The sequence below is a fragment of the Microtus pennsylvanicus genome, chromosome 3 (genome assembly GCF_037038515.1).
Source record: "Microtus pennsylvanicus isolate mMicPen1 chromosome 3, mMicPen1.hap1, whole genome shotgun sequence".
Classification (NCBI taxonomy): domain Eukaryota; kingdom Metazoa; phylum Chordata; class Mammalia; order Rodentia; family Cricetidae; genus Microtus; species Microtus pennsylvanicus.
In genome coordinates, this window is record NC_134581.1 from 82908047 (window position 1) to 82935300 (window position 27254).

The 27254-nt window shown below is 35.2% G+C and overlaps 1 protein-coding gene and 1 pseudogene across 1 annotated transcript; both read right to left on the reverse strand.

Annotated features, from left to right (window-relative positions):
- Nucleotides 1-7983: 7983 nt before the first annotated feature.
- Nucleotides 7984-8940, reverse strand: LOC142847190 (olfactory receptor 8C8-like; annotated as a pseudogene).
- Nucleotides 8941-14046: 5106 nt separating this feature from the next.
- On the reverse strand, nt 14047-15003 carry LOC142846800 (olfactory receptor 8C8-like). Its single transcript, XM_075967602.1, has one exon. It carries the CDS (start codon nt 14998-15000, stop codon nt 14047-14049), a length of 954 nt encoding a protein of 317 aa, XP_075823717.1. The 5' UTR covers nt 15001-15003.
- Between the last annotated feature and the right edge of the window lie 12251 nt (nt 15004-27254).

Below are 27254 nucleotides of genomic sequence, written 5' to 3' on the forward strand. Positions count from 1 at the left end.
ATCTGTGAAAACAATAAAAATCATAACATTAAAAAGGAATTCCAGGCTCTCCAAAGTACCCCATTAAAATAAGATTAAGAAGCAGTTTTGAATAATAAATTCATAAATTCAAACTCACACTTCTCTGGGCCTCTGTTTTCAACATTTTTTGGAGTTCATTAGTGGTTAGAAATAACCACTAATAAATGGAAGGCTATTTCTTTGAGAACAATATTCAAGGTACCTATGATTATTCTTCCTTTGAAGTACCACTGTTCTTATACCTTATCAATTCACCTCGCAAATCAGATTCATTGGTCCTCTCCAAAGAGAAGAGTCAATATACAGGGTTGCTCAGAGTTTGTTTGAGAGGAAATAACATGCATTTAATTCACTGCTTACCTTTGTGCAGAGGCACCTCACAAGTCACCTTAGTTACTCTTCTATTCCACACTCACAGAGGGGCAAGTACACATGGCATGAATGAGTTGTAAGGCGTATAGGCTAGGAATTTTTTTTCTGATTCTAAGTTAGGCTTTTTGGTGGTGAGAGAAAGTCATCTTTGACTGGGTAATTCAGAGCCCTCATTTCTCCAAATTCTGAAAAGTCGTGAGTTCATGATTTTCAGTTGTGACTTTTCCCAGAATGTCTCCTGTATCCCAAAAGTTGGTAAATACATCAACTGATGTCATAAGAGTCACCTGGTAATGACCCAAGAGGGTTTTATGAGTTTGTCTCTTTGGGACCTGATTAAAAATTGAAAGACTTGTGATTACCAGGTAATTCCCCAGAGGTCAGGCTTTGATACCATGGTGCTTACAAACTTGGCTCATTGGAGATATACATTATGGTTTTCTTCAGTTGTTATTGTTTGAAATTTTTATACATATACACATTGTGTTTAATGAAGTTCATCCTCAATTTCTTCCCCTCTGATTTTTTTCTCCAACCATATTCCCTCCTAACTGTATCTCTTCTTTTTAATTTGGTACCGCAATGACTTCTTTCATCACTACCTCTTTGATGAGTGTAGACCCATCTACTTGAGAGAACGTAACCTCTCGGGGGCTGCATCCTTGAAACTGACCATGTTTCTCACAGTAGACACCCTCTGCCAATATTTCCTCAACTAGAGGGAGAATTCATTACCATCACCCCCTCCATTCAAGGTTTTTTTTCAGGCTTAATTTTTCAGGTATCTTATGCATACTGTTGTAACCACTCTGAGGTCCTTGAGCATATTCTGGAAACATTGTTTTGACATAGTCCTCTATGACTTCTGACTCTTACAGTCTTTCCACTGCTCCTTTCCTTATAATTTCTGAGACTTGAGCAAAGGTGTGTGATATGGACATATCATTTAGGATTAATCATTCATGTTCTCATGTTCTACCAGTTGACCTACTGAAGATACCCATGTTAATGGCCATCTACTGCTAAAGGAAGCATCTCTAATGAATGTTGAGAGATGCACCAAACTATGGGTATAATGGAAACTCATCAGGAGGCAATTTACTACTGTATCCAAAGCAGAATAACAGTCATAAGCACTTCCCTCAGGTCTATGACCTATGACCTTGCCTTAGTAGTTGACTGCAAGAACAACGTTAAGAATGAATTTTGTCTATGAAGCAAGCCTGAAACCTAGTCCAAAAGTGCTTAATTGTTGATTACTCCTACAATACTTAAGAAAATATTCCACTAGTGGGTATGTTTGCCAGGTTAGCTATCTATGCCTGTAGCCTCATGTTTCACACCACAGTGAAACTGAGCGTTGCATTTCTTCTTTGATATCACATGTAGACTTTTAGCACTATAAATGCTGGACAATACCAGACTCAACTGCGAAATTCTTACACAAGACATGACCAACTTTCAAATAATGATGTATCCTGCTATCTCTCTAAGTAAAAAGAACAATTAAGAGACAGCTATCAGAGAAGGGTTTGTTTCTCACCTGCCATTGAAACATGTGAGCAGAATGAAAACTTATGATGATTTTATACAATGTAAGTAACATTATGACAACGTTTCACATCTGTGTGTTTGCATTAATGATTTGGAATTTGGAATTGTATATAGATGGACCTGATCTACATACATATTTTAAGTATGAAATTGTCAAAAAATAAAAGAAGTGAGTAGAACAAAATGAAAATAAGTATACATAGAAAAAGTTTTCTTAGAAATGTTTGACAATAGACTACTAAATATACACAAACTTTATTTCTCCATGTTATGGCATGAATATATGGTGTCTTCTGCAATATAGTCTAATTATCAAGTTTGGGGGCAATCGAGAGCAGTGGCAATAGCTTGCAATATTAGGAAATCAATGGGAACACAATTGGCTAACAACTCCACAAAGGGTACCCAATTCTAGATTCTATGTTTTCCTTTATACCTTGTGGTGTCTAGTAGTATAGAAGCACTGTCTCCAAATGATTAGTATTTGAGGTAAAACTCATTTTAGTCATGAAACTATTTTTGGAAGCTTATGCAGTAGTAGTTTTGGGCAGTATTTTCTCAAAGGTCCTTAATGCTAGTTATCCTTCCTCAAACTCTCTCCTCTACTCTGCCCTTCTATCTCATGCCTGACCCCACCCTTCTTGCTGTTAGTCCTGTTCTTCGTTTACTTCACCTGTGCTCCAGTATTACCTACATTTTATTCCTGCCAATTTGGGAACTCTCCATTCGAAAAGCAAGAAAACGGGTCCCTTATACTATGGATTCTCCATACTTTCCATTCTTAGTTGAAATCTTTTATTCTTCTTTGTAATGCCTTCCTTCATACAAATCACATATGCCTATTAATCTAAGTCCATAATATCAAAGTGATATGACTATTTTCTTCAGAGCTACTTCTGAATAACTTTAAACAATTAACCGTATATACACAGGGGGTGCTTTATAAATGTAGATAGAAGAATGAATAAATTAGTATACCTTCCTAGTTCTCTAAGTATACATACTTGATGCTTCATAGTGTAACGGCGTAAATGAATGCAGACAGGTTGTAAAAATATATACAGTTTTAATGGGGAAATAGACTTATAGAACCACCGTTCCTGTGGAGACCAGGAAAGCAAAAGTGTCTGCTGGGAGCATGCTTGCCAGATTTATAGGTAAACATTAGCCCGAGGCGAGCACGCCCCCTAAGGGACTGGACTTATCCCTACAACACAGGATATTTGTCCCACAGGCTCCAATGCTCTTACTTATAGATAATAATGTGGACAAGGTGACATCGATTAAGCATGTAGGTCCTCAGGTACCTCTACAGGTCATCAAAAGGAATCTCAGATAGGAGTTACTAAATTCAGAGGGAAAAAAATACTATAGCTTCCAACCACCAATGTCATTCTCAATTGTTGACAATACCCAATGTCTTTTACAGCACCTATAGCATTTTCTCAGACCAAAGGAAAATCTGTAATAGTGCATTATAATAAGGTCCTAAATTCCAAAATCAAAGCTCTCGTCCTTTCAGAATACCATTTAGAGCCACTAAATTTTGTGACACAAAATTAAAACAGCTTCAGTGCTCAGAAAAATTATGGTGACCAGAGAGAAGAGGGGGGAAATGACTCGAAATGGAAAGAGAGAAGTACATGAGTTGCAGAAACAATTACAACAGAAATGAGTAGGAACAGAAGAAAAAGTGGGAGACAGAGAGCAAGGAGATAAATTATTCCAGTCTCCCCCAAATTACTTAGAAACCAAAAGTTCCTCAAGGCAAACATGAAAAAGGCCCAACAGAAAAGACATCCCACAGGGTCCCACAGTGATCAGGACTTACCAATTAAAGGTGTCTTCCTTCCCTCCTGTAGGCCAACAGTCTAAGAGGGGAAAGAGACAGAAGGGCAACAGAAACCTTAGTGTGCATCCCTTAGGCAAGAACAGAGGCAGCCCTCTAGGAGGCAGATTTGGTGAACCAGCTCAAATTTATTTCAGAGGATAAGGAATATACAGGATTGTGGAGCCTGGCTACAAACCCTAGTTTGCATTAAGTGGCACGCTCCTATCTAAAGGCTTTGTATATGGTAGTAGGTTCCTATAGCAGAGCTCCTAGATCTAGTCTTAGCAGGGATTTTTGTCAAGGGTCAAGCTAAAGGTGAGTATGGTTTTGGACACAGCTTTTACATAAGGTCAGTCCTTGAGGCCCAGGGACATCCTTCAGCAAGGCTAAATAGAGAGCAGGAAACATTGCTAGGGAAAGAAGAAAGGACATTTTCATATTGCGTAGCTTATGATTCATTAAAACATATTGTATATAAAATGCTAAGAACTTTTCTGTGGTTACTTTTGTTTTGACTCTCTTTTTTATTTGTGTCTTTCCTCCAGTCCATATCAAGTACTTTCCAACATTGTAAATGATAGTGTTAGTTGCTTCTTTGCTTGCAGTTATCCGATATCACCTCAGGTTCTTAAAATATATCTGTCCTCTCATCTGTGAACATCTCTGAACCTGAGAGAAGGGATATGATCATTGTTCCATTTACTATTGAGCACCCCAAAGTCTCTTGTTCTCTGCATGTTAATAAAAAGAAAATGTCTATATCAATTATCATTTTATATGAGAAGAAGCTGCTCTGACATGGGCTGATAGGTGCACTGATCTATGTGTATAGCAATAATCCATTAAGAATCACTTTAATATATGTCTATTTAAAAGAATAATAATAATATCTCATGCCCAAGGCCCTGAGGCATATATAGTGACAAGTTCCTAGCCCCACTAACAGTGTTAGATATTCCAAGATATCCATTTGAGTTAAAATAGCCAGTTCAACAAATGACACTAACTAAAAAGGATGCCATGTGTGTAAAGAATGAACCTCACTGCCTATCTCTTTCCTGTATTAAAATCAATTACAGTTTAATCAAAGACTATGACATAAGACTGGAAGTCTTAGAAGAAATCATGGAGAATATAGTTTAAGACATAGGCAAAATAACAAAGGTTTTCTGAAAGACTTCCAGCAGCTCACAAAACAATCATAAGATAGATTTGTATGTTTATAATGTTTTGCATAAGAAAAAAGCTATTTTGACTAAAAAGATGGCCAAAAGAATAGAAGAAAATATTTAGTATATACACATTCAAATCAACATCTTGAATATACAAAAATAATATAAATTTTTAAAAACTAAGCACCTAAAACCAAACAAAATAGTCAATCAAAATGCCAATAAAATGTACCCATAGTTGTCCATTAACAAAACAAAAATAGTCAATAAACATTTTAAATGTTCAAAATCACTAATCATCAAAGAAACATATATAAACAAGGAACATCAATCTCACCCCATTCAAAATGGCAGCCACCAAGAAATTAGATAACAACAATAGTGAGGAGGATGTGGACTGAAAGGAACTTTTGTATATTGCTGGTGGGAAAGTAAACTCATCCAGCTAATATAAAAATCAGTATAGAGGTTTCTCAAGGAACTTGAAGTAGATTTAAAGTGACCCACACAGCACTACCCTTTATTCGTTATTTATACCAAACTCCAAATCAGTATACTACAAACACACTATTTTCAAAAGCTAAATAATGAAAGAGACCTAGATGTCCAACAACAAAAGAATGGATAAAGGTGATGTTTATATATACAGTAGATTTTTTTCAAGCAAATGAAGCTTGAAATTATGTCATTTGTAGGAAACTGGCTATATCTCACAGTGATTGTACTAAGTAACTCAAATAAGGACAAGTAAGGCAAACATCACATCATATATCCTTTGTGGGTCTTAGACTTTATTAGTGAATAAAATTGGGTATTATCAATGACAGTATTATATGTTACAAATTCTTGTTTCTTTTATAATCAAATCATTTTTCTTGCCAATAAAAGTGAAAGCATCAAGGATCTTAAATTACAAATTTCACTATGGTAATAATAACATGATTCACCATAAAAGCATAACTAAACCCCTATGCTTCATGATTCAAGAAAAACAGTCACTAATTACAATGAACAATAAGTACCACTTTGAAGTTCACCAAGTGTGCACGTTTATATGACAGTTCTTTAAGAATATGTGTTTTTTTTTAAATTTAGCCATCAAAATCTTGTAGATAAGTTTTCTTCTCTGCTACAAAATATTGGCTGGTTCATAGCCTTTTAGACTCCTTCATTTTTGAATCATTGTAAAATAATTCTACAGAAATTCTCATTGTTGCCTTGTAATTCATTTTTATTTTCCTCTATTTCTTTGTAAGATATATAATGAGTATAGAATTAACTTCTGCATTATTATTTGTTTGGCATTAAAGCTCACATAAATTTTTAATAGTGTACTTTATTTTTAAAATATTGGAATTTTATAAGTATCTTGCTCTGTATGAGAGAAATGAGACAGAGAAGGAGATAACAATGTATAGGGAAGAAGGGAGGGATGGAGAAAGTGAGAGACATTACTTCTAGACTTATAAATTAAACTCATAAACAAGAGCATGCAATCTTTGTGTCAATAAAAATTGAGACCAGATGGTATTCAATTGTTTGGAAGTAAAGAACATTTTTTTTAAAATAAGAACATCCATGTAATAAGGGACAAGGACTAGACATTTTTATGACACTGTTATATATCCAAGAATGAATATTACAGTAAAAATTACAGATGCAGTACACATATCAAGAAGAAAAAATTAAATGCTCTTCATATGATATATGAGAATATGTTTGCTGATCTTTTGCTAAAATTGTGGGTGTGTGAGAAACTGGGGTAGAGATGTAGATCTAATAAATACTCCAAATAATCATAAAAATGCCACTCATTTAGATAAATAATACATTACAACCTTGAAGATAAAAGCCTTGACTACAAAATGATGAAAACTTCTTAATGATTTCTTAATATAAATCCTACCTCCAAGTAATATATGTGGTAGTGGAGGGGCATTGTAGCAAAATGCCTTTATTATATTCAAAATCAAATCTCAAATCTGTCACTCAGCAGCTTAACAAGCTCATAATCCTCTCTGTATCTCAGTTTTCTCATTTCAAAATGAAAACAATGATATTATAAAAAAAGTTCTTAGAATACTGTCTAGAATTTAATAATAGAATAGATTTTGCCGTTAATGTTAAGAAAAACTGTTATATTAGATTGTATTTTATTTATTCAGTCCGGCTCAATTTTTACTGCATGTAATTTTTCCCTATGTTATTTTTTGTTAAATATCAAAAATATAAGATGAAAATTAAGGTGATAAAATATTTAAAAAGAAACTGCTCCCATAGTAACCAAAAAAATTATTGTAATTTTGACTATTATGTAGCCTCTTATCTATATTAATGAATATATAGAAAATAAACCCATCAAATAAGGAAATGAGTATACAAAATTCCTACAAAAATCAAGAAAGATATCAGTTAGATATGAAGAATACAAGCCCATGGATATTTCTTGGATACAAAAGACATATAAAAAAATAGTTAGTGCTGTTACATAAAATAAGCTAACAGAACAAGTTCTTAATGTGCTACAGAAAATGGGCATCCTAGGCTCCCACAAAGCCAGTACGTGCAGTAGGATCAAAAACCCATTGCCATTGTTCTTGAGTTCTCAGTAGTCCTCGTTGTCTACTATGTTCAGTGAGTCCGGTTTTATCCCAGGCTTTTTCAGACCCAGGCCTGCTGGCATTGGTGAGTTACGAGGGAGGGGGACTTGATTGGGGGACGGGGAGGGAAATGGGAGGCGGCGGTGTGGAAGAGACAGAAATCTTTAATAAATAAATAAATTAAAAAAGAAAAGAAAAGAAAATGGGCATCCTCTTGGATACAAATAAATCAGTCTATACCTCCAGAAAAAGAATCATCACATAAAAGGGATGTTGAACAGTGAAAGGACAAATAATACTGTAGAAAAATTTGTGGTGTGATACTGGAAAAGTATGAGAAAGAAGAAAATAAATAAATAAATAATCAATAAAACAAAATTTGAGACAGAGCCAACTAGTAGAAATAGATCTAAGACAAACACCCACAGATAGATCAGCTTGTAATTCTCTTCACCGTTCTCTTCACAGCAAGCTTGACATCCTTGTTTCTTAGGCTGTAAATGAGAGGATTCAGCATGGGCACCAAGAAGGTGTAAAAGACTGAGAAAATTTTTCCCTGGCCCACAGTTTCAGCAGATGATGGCTTGACATAAGCAAGTAGCCCAGATCCATAAAAAAGACTGACAGTTATAATGTGAGACCCACAAGTTCACATGGCTTTGGACCAACTATTACTTGATGACATTTGAATGATACTAGAAAAGATCAAAGCATAGGAGACTAAGATAATGAGGCTAGATAAATAGATAACTGTACCTACCACAATGAAACTCACAAGTTCATTGACATAGGTGCTACTGCAGGAGAGCTGCAGAAGTGGGAAGATATCACACATGTAGTGGTTGATGATGTTAGAATCACAAAACCTGAGTCTGAGCATACACCCTGTGTGAGCCATGGCCCCAGCAAACCCCATCAAGTAAGAACTAAACATCAGCATAAAACACATCTCAGGTGACATAATAACCTTGTACAGCAGAGGCTTACAGATGGCCACATAGCGATCATAGGCCATGGCTGTCAACACATAACTCTCTGAGTTCACAAAAAGGCAAAAGAAAAACAGTTGAGTCATGCATCCTCCGAAGGAGATGGTGTTCTTCTCTAAAAGAAAACTCATTAGCATTTTTGGGGTAAAGACAAATGAATAACAGAAATCAATGAAGGAGAGATTGAAGATGAAAATGTACATAGGAGTGTGGAGGTTTGAGTTCAAGAATATGAGACTCATTAAGCTCAAGTTTCCCATCACAGTGGCTGTGTAGTTCACCAAGAACAAAACAAATAAGGGCAGCTGGAGCTCAGGTTGTTCTGTCAGGCCCATAAGAATGAACTCTGACACTGAAGAGTCATTTTCCATATTCATTTGATTCACATGTAGCATCTGGAAGAATAAGTAAAGAATTCACCTTTAACCAATAATGCATTTCTTTCACTCCAAGTGGAAATCTTGATTTAGTGATTTAGAGGCATAAGTTGAGAAAACACATAACCTCCAGAGAACAAAACCTGTTCTTGTGATACCTAAATAATACCTATTTCTTTTTCTTCTTCCCATAACATGTATCCATCAAAAGGATGTTAACATACCTCAAGTGTCTCAGAACATAATTTCTTCATTTCCCCTTGGTCTTTACTAACAATTAAGATCAAAAATAATAAACCCATAATTTATGAAACTGAACTTCAAGGGAAATTATCAAGATAAAAATCCAATGCATACCATTGGAAACCGTTTTACTTTGGGAGATCTGGATAACTTCCTTCTCACTGTTCTAGGAAAGCCAAAGTTACTGGTAAGGAAGGATGTGATCGCAACAATACAATTAATGTATGAGTTGCTAGAAGAAGCCCACTGTTGACTTTTCTGTAGAAAGTTCTTTCTACGCATTCAAAATTTAAAAAAAAAAGCAGTCTTGCATGAGACACTAAAGCACTGCTTCACTCAAATGAGAATATGAAGGTCAAGGTTTCTGAGACAAATATTATAAGTACAGAAAAATATTCTCTTATTTATGATATTCTCCCTGCAGGATGCGACCCTGGAGGATAAATGTTACTGGGCTGATGTTTACATCAAATGTTGTATAACTAAGATTGGATCTTTTGAGATTTGAAATACTATTCAGTTAATATTTTTTCACCAGGGAGCATCTAATTCCCAGGGCAGAGTTTTGATTGGTCCCCTTTGTAATTCTTAAGTTCAGAAAAATCTCTACATATGAATATTCAGAGAACTGTTCACTTGCCATTTTCAGCTTTACTATGAGTATCTTTGATTGGAGTAATAAACAGTAGACCACAGGTTTAAAATTCTACAAGGTAGGTAGGTAGGTAGGTAGATAGATAGATGATAGATAGATAGATAGATAGATAGATAGATTGATTGATTGACAGATAGATAGATGACAGATAGATAGATGACAGATAGATAGATAGATAGATAGATAGATAGATAGATAGATAGATGATAGATAGATGATGATAGATAGATAGATGATAGATAGATAGATAGATAGATGATAGATAGATGATAGATAGATGATAGATAGATGATAGATAGATAGATAGATAGATAGATAGATAGATAGATAGATAGATGATATTTTGCACATAAAGATAATGTAAGTTGCCTTTCTTATCATAAGTGTCGTTGCAAAACATACAGTAGAGATAATTTAAGGGCAACAAGATTTATTTGGTACCAGAATTTTATGAGATTTTGGTCTATCTTTGCAGGGAAAGCACAGCACTGGAAGAAGTCTGTTTGTCTATACCACTAGGAACATATAGGAAACACATTCTACATAAAGTTGACCAGAATATAGAGAGTTTGGGCCAGAACACCAACTCAAATAACGTTCAAAACCTCCCCATGGTATTCTACCATTTCTATTGAAATCAGAGTCACCTAAAATGATAGAACCAGCTTATAGAATACTAAAAAAATATATACAAAGAAAGTTACAAAAACTCTGCAGGTATCTTGAAAATTTCCAATATGTCACACGTATATGTAGCATCTGAGGAAACATTTGAAGAGCATTTATGAGTAGTCTTTAAATATAAACATCCTGTGCTCAAAAAAATCACTAAGTCCCTGACAAAATATTGTATATCAACTGAGATGTTGTGTTATAGTAAAAAGGACAGACAAATACCAAAAATATTTCTGAACAAATGTCACTAATAACGTATCCACTGCATGTTTGATTAACAATCATATAACAAAGTTGGAATAATGATGAATATATCCAAGTATAGTCCACTAAAATTTATCTTCAGGTAAATAATGGAAGAACTTTTATAACACTAATATCCTTATTTAATGCCTTATCAAGGCAGAAGAAATATGAACAATAGTGATTTCAGAACTAAACTAAAGTGGTGAAATTTCTTTCCTCTTTAAATTTTTTTGTTTGAATACTTAATTTTACCTGTTTTTTAACTTGATGACCATCTAGAAAGACAGAAAAGACTACTAAAATAGTTTAAACACAATCTAAATAAACAAACATGCTTATTTATTTAGAGGACTTTATGTGTTACTCAGGTGCATACTGCAAATATCTAAAGATGAAAAAATATAGCTCTGATAGACAAAGTAAAACATATTTTCATGGACATGATAACTTAAGTTTTCTAACACTGGTATTTTTGTTTGCTTGTTTACATTTAAAATTTTGTTCAAAAGTTAAAGCTAAATTAAATTTAGAAAGCAAAATATATTTCAAATGAATTGTGTGCAGGAAGACCATTACAACACGTGCTTAATTTCCAAGGCCATAGATCACGACTCTCCAAAAGTATGATTTAATATCAGAAGGTCAAAAGAGAAGAACTAGTAGACCAGTAAGTCTACTTCCATGTAATCTTTCAAAAGCCACAGGCACTGTGTTTCACTGAATTTCACTAACATCTTCACAGTAGAATACAGTGTTTTACAGCAGGTAAAGATTAGGCTAACCATTCATGAAACAAAAGACACTGTTACTGAGGTCACACTATGTGATAATTATTTAGAAATCCAAATTTGACTCCAGAATATACAATTTTCTGGATGAACTATAAGTTAGACTGTGAAAACAGCAGTTGTTGAAATAATTAGGCTGAAGCAAGCTATCATTTCTCAATTGTATCTACAGAAATTTTACATGAACAAAAGAGATTAATTTCATATCAAAAATATCCCTAATATATACCTAAAGAGCCCAGTCAGATAATGTAATAGGTATATTTCATATCAGATTTTATTATTCAAATATGCTTTTGGTGAGTCTGAAGGATTGTTATTAACTGACTCTTTCTGGAAATATTTGCTCTCACTTTCTTTCATTTGTAAATTCTAGTGTTTCATTAAGTTCCATGAAGAAAAGGGAGGAAGTCGGTAGTAAATTACAAAATATGCTTTCTAGTGAACTATGTTTTCCCATAAAGTATGTGTTTTCTTAATCTCATAGTTAAGCATGCTGACATTCATTCTTATAAACAATCCATCATTTCTAAAGGCAACCCTCAGAAAATGAGTGAAAAGGCATTGCTCCAAATTTCAAGTTCAGAATTGAAATTGGGGGCAGACATGGTTGATCTTCAAAAGGGAAACTTCTCAATAGGTTTTCTGGCTTTGAACTTCTCTAATATCCATGATCTACTATAAGAATAACAATTAAAGAGATTATCTAAGACTTTTTTTATATTCCAGGTATAGATCAACATAAGGCTTAATGGTCTTTTCATTATCCCTCCTGCTTTATAGAAATCCATGTTGAGCAATTGTTGGTAGATGTTTACACATCTAAATACATTTGTACAGTTGAACTCCATCCCAAAGTCAAAGCCATGCAAATGTCTTAAAATGTTGTATTTAAGCAATTGTGAGGTGACAGTGGTATAAGCAATTCATCAACTGGATGAGGTTGACACTTGCTGAGATTGTGTTATCAGATAGAATGATCTGCCACAACACAGAATTATAAAAACTGTAAAGAGTCAATCTCACTTTCTCTTTAGTCAAGGGCTCTGCCAATTTCTGAGCAGAGCTACATGTACCCCAAGCCACTGAATTTCTGATGTGAGTCTTGGCAAGTGACAGCTTTCAGGTCCCAAACAATTTCTAGTTGTGAAACGGAAACTGTTGGGTCATCAGAGTTACATGTATCAGGCTGCATATGAGGTCAAATGTTCTTCCCCTATTTCAGACTCACTCTGAACAACTTCTAGCTCTCTCTTTCAATACAAGATTCTCTTTGTTTCATTCCATATGTTTCCGTATTAGGTGCGCATGGAATTTAAAAATAGGACTTGTATTACTAGCTATATCACCTAAAAAAGTCAAATAAAGAAAAAATAGAAGATTTATATTAACCCTCTATGTAAGAACATTACATATTGCAAAAACTTTCAGGTAGATGGAAGTTCTGTTTGAATAGGCATGATTTGCAGGAAGAGGCTACTAGAAATAAGAAAGAAAAACATATATATATTTAAAATTCCAGTTTCTCAATATTTGTGCCATAATAACATATATATATATATATATATATATATATATATGAATATATGATTGATATGTATACATAAATGTATGTGAGTATGTATGCGTACATGTGTGGTAAGAATCAAATAGGAGCTTATGTATGTACTACATCACTGGGTTGTGATGTCACCTATAGTTTCAACTTTCTAGAAACAAGTAGGCTTTTCTTTAAAAAGATTATTATTGTTATATAAAAAGTGAATAATGACTTTAGACATTGAATGTTATTAGTGTCTTTATTAAAAGTAATTAGTTCTTTTCAATAGTTCAAATGCAGTGGCGAATTCTGTTGTATTTATGACAAACCAAATTTACACAAAAATCACTGTCATTGTTAATGATATTTAAAAATTCTTAATACAAAATATCCTAATTGGTCTTCAATAATTATAAAAATTGACCATTACTCCACAAAAATACATAATGCCATTTTTGTAATGATGAGGTGCAATATCCAAAATAAGAAAACTATTGAAAAACAATAAATACTGCTAGAAACATTGACAAATCACCGTGGCTGCAATTTAGTTTACCATTCTCATTGATTGCAATTCACAAGCATATTTTAAAATCTTAAATTGGAAATCATCTATAAATTTCTCTCTGAATAGACCAAGAGTAGTAAACATATCAGAAGTCATTCATCTATCTGGCTATCCTTGGCCATAAAAGTACATAAATAAAAAGAAATAGAGTTCTCTTATGATATGAAATATGTCAACTTGTGACTCTACCTTGTACAAAGATGAAGCTGGATCAACACTCAGAATAAGTGCCCAGGTAGAAATATTTTTTTTATCTCCAGATAAAATAATAAAGAATTTTTGTGAAGGAACAAGAAGAAACATACACGGGAAACCTTGCCAGAATATAAAAAAGAAGATGAAAGGAAGAAATTCAAATATTGATAAGGTGAGAGCAAAACAAAGTGGAGAAAAAGACTCAAATTGGGAGTGTGGACTACGACAGCCTGAGTGCTTCATTTAATGTGAGTCTCCTTAGAGATCTCTTTAAAGCAACTTTGACATCCTTATTCCTGAGACTGTAAATAAAAGGGTTCAGCAGTGGCAGCAAAAATGTATAAAATACACTGAGAATTTTCCCCTGAACCATAGACTCATCAGATGATGTTTTGATATGAGAAAGCATACCAAATCCATAAAATAGGGCCACAGTGATTATGTGAGAACTACAGGTGCTCATGGCTTTGTACAAACCCTTCCCTGATGACAACTGAGTGACATTAAAAAGAATCAAAGCATAGGACATTAAGATGACAACACTAGATGCAATGACCACTGTGCTGACAACAACAGAACTCACAAGCTCACTGTCATAGGTGCTGCTGCAGGAGAGCTGGAGAAGGGGAAAGATATCACACATGTAGTGGTTGATGATGTTAGAATCACAAAACCTGAGCCTGACCATAAACACTGTGTGAATAAAGGCACCAGCTAACCCCATGAAGTACGAACCAAACATCATCAGGGAACATGTCCTAGGAGACATGAGTACTATGTACACCAGAGGTTGACAGATGGCTACATAGCGATCATAGGCCATGGCTGTCAACACATAGCACTCAGAGTGGACAAAAAAGCAAAAGAAAAACAGCTGAGTCATGCATCCTCTAAAGGAGATGGTGTTCTTCTCTGTAACAAAACTCATTAGTGTTTTGGGAGTAAAGACAAAGGAATAACATAAGTCAATGAAGGACAAGTTAAAGAGAAAAAAGTACATGGGGGTCTGCAGGTCTGAATTTAGGAAAATGAGACTCATTAAACTCAAGTTTCCTACCACAGTGGTTGTGTGATACACCAGAAACAGGATGAAGAGTGGTAGCTGGAGCTCAGGTTGGTCTGTCAATCCTGCAAAAATGAATTCAGTCACTGAAGAGTCATTCTTCATAGCCATTTTTGTCACAGCAGATCTAGAGAAACATTAGTAAAGGGTCACATTAAACAATGAACTCTGTCACAGACTACAAAAGGATAGAACTAGCTCTTACAAGTTCAAGGTTGTCTGAAATATCTAAGCAAAGCATTCAGACATCATTGCTTCTCATTCCTGGGAAATCTCTGTTTATTATTTTCCTATTTATGATGAACATCTACTCTTATTACAGGTACAACTTCCAAAGTCTGTAAACAACCACTTTCTCTTGTTCTTTGAGCTTCTTCAAGGATTAGGGACAAAAAGAAAAATAAAACATCACTGCATGCTAAACCATTGACTTATAGAGCTTTGAGTTTTGGGGGGTGGTATAAAGATTAAGAAAATTTAACTTTTTTAGACTAAATATGTGACTGTTATTGTATCATACAGGCCCTTTCACTCCAATATCCTAAGGAATTTGCATTTCTGATAATGAAGAGATGATAGATATCAATACAAAAGAGATTCAGACCTCTTAAAATATTTATGCCAGGGACACAACATGATTTCAATTAAAGAATTCCTTTAAAATTGTCTTTATTTGATCAAAAATTAATCTCATTTGCATCCAGTATATCATTTATCTCTATAACATAGTAATGTAGGATAATATTTTAGAAATTATATTATTCAGTGTTTTCTATTGTCACAGAACATATAGAATGATGGAATGAATATCTATTATTTTTATATGTATACAACAAATTATGAACATTATTTATAACATAAATGTTTCTATAAAATTTAAATGTAATTTATTAGAATATCTTACAGACTGTAGCTCAACTATGGATTCACAAAGTAAAATAATCTAGTAGTTGCTCAGTCAGACAAGGCTATGTGTCTCAGCTTGTCTGCAGGATCCTGAAGAAGGAATTCGTATGCTGATGAGGTGAGAACAAGCAGGAGAAGGAAAAATCCTACCTTCTTACATTGTTCTTATATAGGCTTCTTAGCAAATGGTGTGGACCAGAATAAAGGTATGCTTTCCATCCTTAATATCTAGATAAAAGGCATCTTCCTGTCTCAAGATCTGGATCATGAGTGTATCCTCCATTTATTGATTATATCTAATTCCTGTTATAGTCAATTTGACAACCAAGAATAGCCATCAAAGAAGTATAGACAATTATTCTCTCCTGATGACACATCCCAGGTTTAGTTATTTCTACCTTAAGAGTAGAAATAACAGAACCTGTGTTTATATCATGTAGCATGGATATAAATACTCTCTCTTTTGAGACTCAAAGTCCTGCTTAGTTTGTAATTCCCCAACAGGAATACCTAGTTCCCTGAGCAGAGTATTGGGTTGTTCCCTTCAGAATTCTACTCATTATGCCCTGCACAACTCAGCAAGGGAAAAAAACAGGAACATACTCATTTGTCATTATTAATAATTATCTACAAGCCTTGCAATTGCATCAATAATTACTAAATAACATTCTACAAAATGTAAAAGATTTTGGAGCAAAACATTTAAGAAAAAAGTTATGCTTCAAGACAGTTTGAATTTAAATCCAGATTTTTCTGTTTCTTACTAATGAATCTATATAAAGAATTGCAATCTATCTGACCTTGTTCATTTATATTAACATATTTATTTCTGTGGCTATCTATAAAGTATGTCTCAAAAAGGAGCACATGGATATGGATCAGTAGTAGAAACTTATTTGCATACACAAGCCTCTAGGTCTAATCTCAGCTCCATAACAATGATAATAATAGTAATATGAAACCAGATGAAGGAGTTACAATGTTGTTCACTTCAGAATTCTACTCATTACGCCCTGCACAAATCGACAAAAGAAATACCAGCAACCTACTCAATTATCATTTTTAATAATTATATACAAGCCTTGCAATTGCTTCAGCAATTATTAAATAAACACTCTACAAAAATAAAAGTTTTTGGAGCAAAACATTTAAGAAAAAGGAATATGCCCTCAAGACAGTTTAATTCTGTTTTTTTTTTTATTTCTTACTAATGAATCTGTACCAAAATTGTAAGCTATGTGGCTTTGTGCATTTATATTAACATGTCCATATATCTGTATCTATCTTAAAATATGTCTCAAAAAAGATGATCTGGAGCCGGGCGGTGGTGGCGCAAGCCTTTAATCCCAGCACTTTAATCCCAGGCAGAGGCAGGCGGATCTCTGTGAGTTCGAGGCCAGCCTGGTCTACAAGAGCTAGTTCCAGGACAGGAACCAAAAGCTACGGAGAAACCCTGTCTCAAATAAATAAATAAATAAATAAATAAATAAATAAATAAGAAGATGATCTGGGTATGGCTCAGTGGTAGAAAATTATTTTGCATACACAAGCCTCTAGGTCTAATCTCAGCACTGTTACAACTATAAAAATAGTAATATGAAACAAGATAAAGGAGTTACTGTATAGTTTTTTTAATTAAATTTAATGATCCATATAAAGTAGCAAATAAAACTGTCCTAGACATGGAAAAATCTGTAATCCCCATTCCCTGTTTCATAAACTGGTAAACCAGGATTTCTCATCCCATTGGTCTTTTAGAGGAAGTAAGTATATGCTGCATTGCTCTTCTGTGTAACATAAAATGAACATCATCTCATAGCCATGCTAGGTATTGCATGTTGGTGTTATAAACCACACCTCTCAACTACACACTGGTCATGGCCAATGAAATTTCTCTAGGCAATGTAATATATTCTATGGGCTCTGTTCAGGCTCAGAAAATAATGTGTTAAAAACAAAAAGCCCTCCTGGATTTGAAGTTTTCTGCCAAGTAACCTTGTCTTACTCTGATATAACAGGACTTATAGGTAACTTGAGCTTTCGATAATACAGCTGCCAATACATTGCTCTGAGCCTTTAATTTATGAAGATAGACCATTATAACAAAGATCCTCCATAAGGAAACCTAGTATAGAATCACTTCACATAAAATCAACCATAAATCAGAAATACTGTTCTTCCCAAATCTTGCCTCTATGAGTGAGTCATCTGATTATGAAGAAATTATCTTACTTTCTATGTCTTAAGGTGAATCCATGACCTCCATTCCAGAAGGGGTCTTGGCATGTACTCAGGGAGAATGAGTATGACACGAAGGGACTTTAAGTTGGTTATTTGTCCTTAAATTTTTGTCTAATCACATTTATAGATACAGCTTAACAGTGTCTCTCAATCCTAGCAATAACACTGGACTGTTTTCCTTGATCTCAGAAATTTTTTAGTAGCTCCTATTTCATGAAAACACTTGAAAAAAAATAATCTATTATATTTCTCTTTAACTAATCTGTCCTTTAAGAAGAATGTTAGACTTGGACCACAGGTGTACTATATTCATCTTTAAGGAGCAGAGATGAAGGATTGAGAAATCAAGATTATACAGGGAAAACTTCATATATATATATATATATATATATATATATATATATATATATATATATGAAGGAAAATAGCAGATTAAATTAAGGAAAGAATTGTAGTAATAGGAGCGGCGGGGCTGTGTCCCAGCCACCCGGCTGCCCGCTCGGCTAGCTTTTGCCCCAAAATAACAACACACAAACTGTATTCATTTAAACACTGCTTGGCCCTTTAGCTTTAGCCCTTACTGGCTAATTCTGATATACCGATCAACCCATCTCTAATAATCTGTGAGCACCGGGCTTACTGGGAAGATTCTAGGTTGGAGCTTCATCGCGTGCATCTTCCCCGGAGCTGGGAGCATGGTGTCTCTCTGAGGCGTCTGCTCCCGAGAGGAGAGCTGTGGAGTCTGAGCTCACTTCCTCTTCCTCCCAGCGTTCTGTTCTGTTTACTCCTCCCACCTATCTTCTAACCAATGAGGACCAAGCAGTTTCTTTTTATTTAACCAATGACCTTCCTCCATCATTTCCCCGTTTTTGGTTTAAACAAAAAAAAAAAAGGCTTTAACTTTAACATAGCAAAATTACATATAACAAAAATAATCTTTATCATAACTAAGGAAAACTATAACTATAACTAACTATTCTTAACTCCATCAAAGACTCCAAAAAGATACAATATGACCTAAGCAAACAAGAAAAAAGCAACTTTTAAACTCTAGAAATGACAGAGACATCTCGCTGCCTGGACAGTCACCCGAAGTTCCTCTGTACCTTTGGGGCATCCATCTTCAGCCTTCAGGCCCATGGTATCCAGCAGACATTTCCATGAAGCAGGAAAATTCAAAGTCAGTTCAGTCACTATCTATTGTGTCCTGCAGAATGTCTCGCAGACTCTTTCGTGAATCAGGAACCCCGAAAGATCATCTCACCTTAGGCAAGTTCAGTAGTCCTCTCTCTGTGGATTTTCTGTGTCCAGTTTATGCAATAGTCCAGGCAAGAGCAGTTTCTTGCGCAAATGGCTATCAAACTCCATAAGGTGCCTCTTCGATGCCTATCTTCCTCTTGAAGTAGATTGGTGCTGCCAGGAGCAGAGTGTCTCATTGTCATGAAAAGTCCTAAGTTATTAAAACATTAAATGTCCTATTCTGTAATCTTTGAAAGACATGAAGAATGTCTATCTAAAATATATCTCTATATATCTAGAAAATCTAACTAACATGACTACAAGCTTTACTATTATCGATGATTATCCTTTAACAACCTATATTTCTTAATTATACAGTACATATTTAAATGAACTACACAATCACAATACCTTAATCAATATCAGAAATTCATATACATATAACAAAATTGACCATAAATCTCTATCAATAAAGCAAAATCTATACTAATACAAATTATTCATATCTATATCATATCCCCCTTTAAATGTTAAAGAATGTTTTATAAATCATATTTGGGAACATGGGCACAGTTTTTTCTCTCCAAACTGCTTCCTGCTGAATGGGGGCGTCGTTAATCAGATCATTTAGGGTGTAACCTGTGTGCGAGGTTTATCTCAGTTGGCAGTTGAGTGAAGTAATTTTTTGAGGGTGTTCACAGGAACCTTTCGGGAGGTCGTGGTCTATCATACCATATCGGGATAGATGCAATCCACAGGGTCTGGTCCTCTGTGAAAACAAAAGAAGACCCTCTCCAAAGCATCATATCCTTAAACCCAATTTCTGAAATCATACCCTCATGATATCTGTTCTGGTTCCACTTGGCAGCCCATATAATGAAATATCTCTCTGTACTTAGCTCCTTTACAGTCAAAAATTTTAAAGAAAACACAATGTACATAATCCAGATTCTCTGTGAATTGTCCATTTTTACGTGGCTTATTTTTCTTTATTTCTTTTAATCTCTTAACTATCTGTACTCTGTCCCTTTAAAGACTTTACATTTTTTTAAAAAACCATTGACTTTATTCTCTATATTCTTTTTCTTCTCTCTCCCAAGCCTACGTACATTCATCCAACAATGTGACTCATTTGGTGGTCTGAATATGTCCTATTGTGAATCTGCAATTTTTTACTATCCAGGAGCACTTTTGATTTGCGCCTTTAAATCACTAGGCACTTAAGAATCTAAGCTGTGACATTCCTAGGTTAACTTTTTGCTTTTTGAGTGTATATCTTTGACCTGGAATAACTCTGTAGACCAGGCTGTCTTTGAACTCTCAGAGATCCGCCTGTCTCTGCCTCCCAGGCTTTGGGAGATCTGTCTGTCTCTGCCTTTTAGGCACTGGGATTAAAGGCGTGTACTACCACACCTTGAAGTCACAGAGGTCAATCTCCCTCTGCTTCCCAAGTGTTGGGATTAAAGGTGTGACCTACTACACACAACAACTCTCTTGCTTTATTTTTGTTTTGTTTTTTACTTTAAGAACTTCAACGTTTAGTCTGCATATATTTTTAACACACAGTAAACCATTTAGAAATTTTCTTTGTCTTTGAATCTCTCGTTACTATATATCTCTCTCTGTTTTTCTGACCACATGAGTCTTTAATTTACCAAGCAATCTCATTAGGACTAAAGCCGTGGCTTTGATGGCTGGATCCAGCCCATTCCTTAGCTTTCCAGCTTCATGGCTGAGGTACTGGCTGTAGCCATGTTTACTTCCACAACTCTATGGCATTTCAAGGTCCCTGCCAGCAAGCAAGCAACAACAGACAACACTCAAGTCCTCTCTCTGTAGCCAGCCCTCCTGCCTCAAACAGTCAGAGTTTGCCCTGGCAGGATGGCCCAAAAAGCCGGCATTTTTAAATGGCGCAGCTTTTTTCCTGCTACGGCTGAAAACCGAAAAGCATGTGTTCAGCTTTTTGCCAACACTGTTTAAGTGTTTCATGGCAGGACCTCTTAATGAGCTGCAGGCTTTGCAGCTAAAGCTGAGTCAGGAATCCTCTCTTAGATGAGAGCACTTGCTTGCCTCTAGCAAGCAGAGTAGACCCGAGAGAGTGCTGCTACCAAGAAACCATGCACAAAGCTGTCATTTTGTTCTAGAATTGCTTCCCAAGCTGTCTCAGGCTTTATGTGGAAGCAGTTGTCCATGTGGGCGCCATTTGAAGTAATAAGGGCGGCGGGGCTGCGTCCCCAACACCCCAGCCGCCTGCTCGGCTAGCTTTTGCCCCGAAATAACAACACACAAACTGTATTCATTTAATCACTGCTTGGCCCATTAGCTCTAGCCCTTACTGGCTAATTCTGTTATCCCTATCAACCCATTTCTAATAAACTGTAGCACCGGTCTTACCGGGAAGATTCTAGCCTAAGTCCATCCTGGGTTGGAGCTTCATGGTGTGCATCTTCCCTGGAGTGGGGAGCATGGTGTCTCTCTGAGGCGTCTGCTCCCAAGAGGAGAGCTGTGGAGTCTGAGCTTACTTCCTCTTCCTCCCAGCATTCTGTTCTGTTTACTCCTCCCACCTATCTTCTAACCAATGAGGACCAAGCAGTTTCTTTTTATTTAACCAATGATCTTCCTCCATCAAAGAATAGAGAAAGTCAGAGTGGAAAAGGAAAAATTGGTTCATGCCCCTCATACTGGCAGTGGCAGGGGATAAAATATAACCTGTATTCATCTTTACCATGGCAAAATTTTCCAAATGAGTCACTAGAATAACTGTACTGCTACAGTCCACATGTCTGTGTCCTGAAAACATGAATGAGGTTGTGAGTTACTGAAGAAAGGAAAGACACACAGACACACAGACAGAAAAGCTGAGATTGGTTGGACAAGGCACTCTAATGGAGATAGAGCAGAAAGAGCCTAGAAACCCAGATCCTTTATTTTATATATCTGCCTCAAGGAGGTCGGTGTCTTAGTTATACCGTATTGTTGTGAGGAGATACCATGACCAAGATAACTTATACAAAAGTGTTGTGGGAGCTCCTTCAGGCAATAGCCTTTTAGATACCGTCCCTTTTGGGGCATGGTCTCAGGTACTGTAAGTGAAGATGAAAAGTGTGCATGGTCCTGTTTTCTGCTGGATTCAGTTTCCATTTTCCAGCACACAGAGAGAACTCCAGTTATCTACCCTTACTCTGAGTATATCCTCCAAATAAAATAAATTGTTATGGTCTATTCCAGGCTTTGTAGAACTCTTTGATATAGCTACATTTTGGTGCCCAACTGGGGCAATATACATCCACATGAAGCCAAAGAAAGCTTTACAGAAAGTACTTCGCGGCCCACAAAAATGGGAGTCAATTGCAAATTTTTGATGGCCACATTTTTTTTTCAGATAGGCTCTGTTTTGTTGTGTTGGGGAGAGTCATGGCTTCTATAAGAAATGACTGCCTGGTTTAACTCACAATTTGAAGGGCTCTTTTGAGAGTTCCTTCTTCTGAGCCCTTGAATGGGGTTTATGGGCAGCATGATACAAGTTACCGGTGGCAATGTGTACTAACTGCTTCACAGAGTTTGTCTGGTAAACATGCTCCCAGAGATGTCAGTAAATGAATCTCTGCCATGTTGGAAAGTGAAACAGGCTGGAGTCAACAGCCAGTGCATTTGCTCTGCTCATAACTATGCCTGCTTAACAGTTTATATGACCAAAAAGAGCTAAAGAAAAATCTGAGTCATGGACCCCATATAGGAACTTTCATTCCTCTCAGAGATAAATTTACCAATACTTTGAAACTGGAAATAGAAGGATAGCAGAGATCAATGAAAGAGAGGCTGAAAAGGAAATTGCAGAAGTGGGCGTGCAAATGAGGATTGAGGTCAGTTAGGGTGATCAGCCCAGTGTTCCATCACTGTGACAATGTAGATCCTTATAAACAAGACAGCTGGAGCTCTGGAAAATCTGTGAATCCACCTAGAACAAACTCGATCATGAAGGAGTTGTTTCCAGAAGAATTGTCATTGTTAAAAATCTGAGGAGACAAAAAAAAATTTCCTAATAAACTTTGTTGGAGCCTACAAGACTATACAGTAAATATACGGCTATTATATATAGATATAGATCTATTAGACTAATTCATGGCAAGTATATACATACACTGCACATGGAGAACCCATTCAGCAGAGCTGTGGAAACACTTGCATTTTAGAAAAGTTGTTATCAAATCTGTAAAAACCCTTGTGAATCCATGATTCTTTCTTTCTTTCCTTCTTTCTTTCTTTCTTTCTTTTTTTGAGATACAGTTTCTCTGTAGCTCTGGTGACTGTCCTGAAACTAGCTTTTGTAGACCAGGCTGGCCTTGAACTCATAGAGATTCACCTGCCTCTGCCTCCTGAGTGCTGGGATTAAGGGCATGTGTCACAACTTCCTGGCTGATTCTTTCTTTTAAAATGAGATTCATTCCCTAAATACCTCAGTAGTATAAACTTTCCTCACAGGCAATGGAATGATCTTCCATGAGGTCTTGGAGTGATAACCTTCTCTCTGTTTCAATCCCCCAAAATTACCCTTGCTAACAGACCACTAGGAATTTCAAAAGAATAGAAAACACCTCCCTTACCAGAAAGACACATCTGACAGTGGATGAATCCAGGATTAGAAGTTGTTTAGTAACTTTGTCTAATGGTTTGGAATGTTGGGTATTTCCCCTTAGATGCTGGCCCATCCAGGGTGGTGTCACCCAATTCCTGAAGTTCTGCTTTGTCAGGTTCTCCCTGACCTTTTTGTGATTCTGAAATTCCTATCATCATTGTCTTGCCCTATGGAATTTTCAACCATGTCTGTAATAACTAAAAACCTGGTGGAGATCACCCCTCATTTTCTCCATCTCTCTACTTCTTTACCCAAAGGAATAAGGAACAGGTAGAGTTAACGTGAGTTGATTATGCTTGCGATTTAATTTCAGGGCTTTCTGTACTACTCAGTTCCTTGCTGCAAATATATAAAGTTGAAGAAAGACAGCTTTGATATACAAGGTCACCCATTATTGCACATTTTCGTAGACTTGATGGCTTGAGTAATATAACAATGGGACTTTTGTTTATTTGGGTTTTTTGCTTGTTTACCTATAAAATTTTGCTCAAATGTTAAAGCTAATTTAAATTTATAAAACAAAAGATCCTTCCAATAAATAGTGTACAGGAAGACAAATTACAACATGAGATTAATTTCTAAGATTATAAATCAATTCTCCAAATGTATGAATTAATATCAGAAGGTCAAAAGAAAAGAGCTAGTATATCAATATGTCTACCTCCAAGTACTGTTTAAAAAGCTACAGTCATTGGGGTTCACTGAATTCCACTAACCTTTTCATAGTAGAACACAGTATTTCAAAGTAATTACAGATTATGATAATAATTCATGAGACATACATACACTGCTACTACTAAGGTCACACTATGCGATAATTATTTAGAAATTCACATTTGACTCCAGACCATGTAATTATCTGGATGAAATCTAAGTTAGACTGTGAAAACAGCAATTGCTGAAATAAACCGGCTGAAGCAATCTATCATTTCTCAATTGAGGTTGCAGAAAAATTATATAAGTAAGAAAGATTAATTTCATAACAAAAATACCCCTAACATATACCTAAAGTGCCCAATCAATTATGTAATAGGTATATGTCATATCAGATTTTATTATTCAGATATGCTTTTGTGTGAGTCTGCAGAACCATTCTTAATTGATTCTTTCTGGAAATATTTGCTCTCAAAAACTGTCTTTCATTTGTAAATTCTAGTGCTTCATTAAACTCCATATAAAGAAGAGATGAAGTAGGTACTATATCATAAAATATGCTCCCTAGTAAACTATGTTTTCTCATGAAGTATATGTCTTGTTGATCTCATGGCTAAGCATCTTGATAACCATTCTGATAAAAAAAAAACATCATTTCTAAAGATAACCTCAACAGACAAAATGAGTAAGAAGTCATTGCTGCAGTTTTCAAGTTCAGAATTGATATCGAGTACACATATGGTTGATCCTCAAAGAGGGAAACTTCTCAATATGTTATCTGACTTTGAACTTCTCTAATACCCATGATCTATTATAATGATAAAAATTAAACAGATTATTTGAAACATGGTTTTTTTACTCTATGTATAGAAAAATATAGGCTTAAGTATCTCTTTGCAGCATTCATTCTCCCTCCTGCTTTGCAGAAATCTATGTGGAGCAACTGTTGGTAGGTGTTTAGACATCTTAATACATCTGTACATTTGAACTCCATCCCAAAGTCAAAGCCATACAAAAGTCTTAAAACTTTTTATCTAAGCATCATATGGGGAAACAATGCTATAAGCAACTCATCAACTGGATGAGGTTGACAATTGCTGAAGCTGTTTTTACTTAGATAATTATCCACCCCAATATAGAATCATAAAGGCTGTAAAGAGTCAATCTTGCCTTCCACTTAGCCCAGGGCTCTGACAATTTCTGCAGAAAGCGGCATGTCTCTACAGCCATGGACTATTGGCCAGTGTCAGCTTTCAGGTCCTAAACAATTTTTTTGCCATAAAACTGGTAACTGTTGTGTCATCATAACACACTCAAAGCATGCAGAGGAACATCATCAGGCTTCACATCTGGTCAAATGCTCTCTACCTTTTTCATACATATTCTGAACATCTACTAGCTCTCTCTGTCACTTCAAGATTCTCATTGTTTCATTCCAAATGTTTCCATATTGGATAAACATTAGGTTTAAAACAAGGATTTGTGTTACTGGCTATATAACATAAAACAAGTTAAATACAGAGAATAGAAAAGAAAATTTATATTAACCCTCTATTTAAGAAAATTACACATTGCACAAACTTTCAGGTAGATGGGAAGGTGTTTTTGTGATTTCCATGATTTGTGGGGAAGGGTTCTTAGAAATAAGCAATAGAAAAGGGTATATATTTACTTTTAAATAAAAATACGTGTTAATCAATATTTGTAATATAATCACATGTATATGAACATATGATTAATATATATATATATAAATGTATGGGATTATGTGTATGACATGTGTGGTAAGAATCAAACAAGAGCTTGTATAAATACTCCACCACTGAAGTATAATTTTACCTATAGTTTATTTTATCTAGAAGTAAGTACACTTTTCTTTAAAAACATGATCATTGATATATAAAGAAGTGAATAATAACTTTAGACATTGAATGTTATTAATGTGTGTTTATTAAAGATAAGTAGTTCTTATCAATTGTCCAAATGCATTTACTTATGGCAAAACTAAACTTTCACAAAAATCACTGTCATTGTTAATGACATTTAACAATTATGAATACAAAAAAGCCTATTTCAGTCTCCAATAATTATAAGAATTGACCATTACTCCAATAAAATACACAATGCCATTTTGTAATGATTAAGTGCAAAAATATTGACAAACAATAAATACTGCTAGAAAAACTGACAACTTTACCATGGCCACAATCTAGTCAACCATTTTATGTGGCAATGCAATTCAAAAGTGTTTAAAAAACTTAAATTGGAAGCTACAGAGAAACCCTGTCTCGAAAAAAAAAAAGAAAACTTAAATTGGAAATGCACCATAGTTTTCTTTCTAAAAAAACCAACAAAAGTAAACTATTAGAAAGCTTTCTTCTCCCTGGCTTTCCTTTGTCACAGAAGTACAAATTCTCTTAAAATACAAAATATGTTGCTTTGTTTCTCTACCTTATACAAAAATTAAGCTTGATGCACATTCAGAATGAGAACGCAGATTAAATACATTTTATCTCCAGGTAAAATAACCAAGGATTTTTTTTTGAAGGAATGAGAAGAAATAGTAATCTGGACACCTTGCCAGAATATAAAAAAAGAGAGAGAGAGAAGAAAAAGAAATGAGAATATTGAAAAAAAAAAGCTAAGAACAAAACAAAGTGAAGAAAAAGACTCAAATTGGGAATGTGGA

Bases quoted from the DNA above. Each gene is read 5' to 3' on its own strand.
- LOC142846800 (XM_075967602.1), bottom strand. From the start codon at position 15,000: ATGGCTATGAAGAATGACTCTTCAGTGACTGAATTCATTTTTGCAGGA.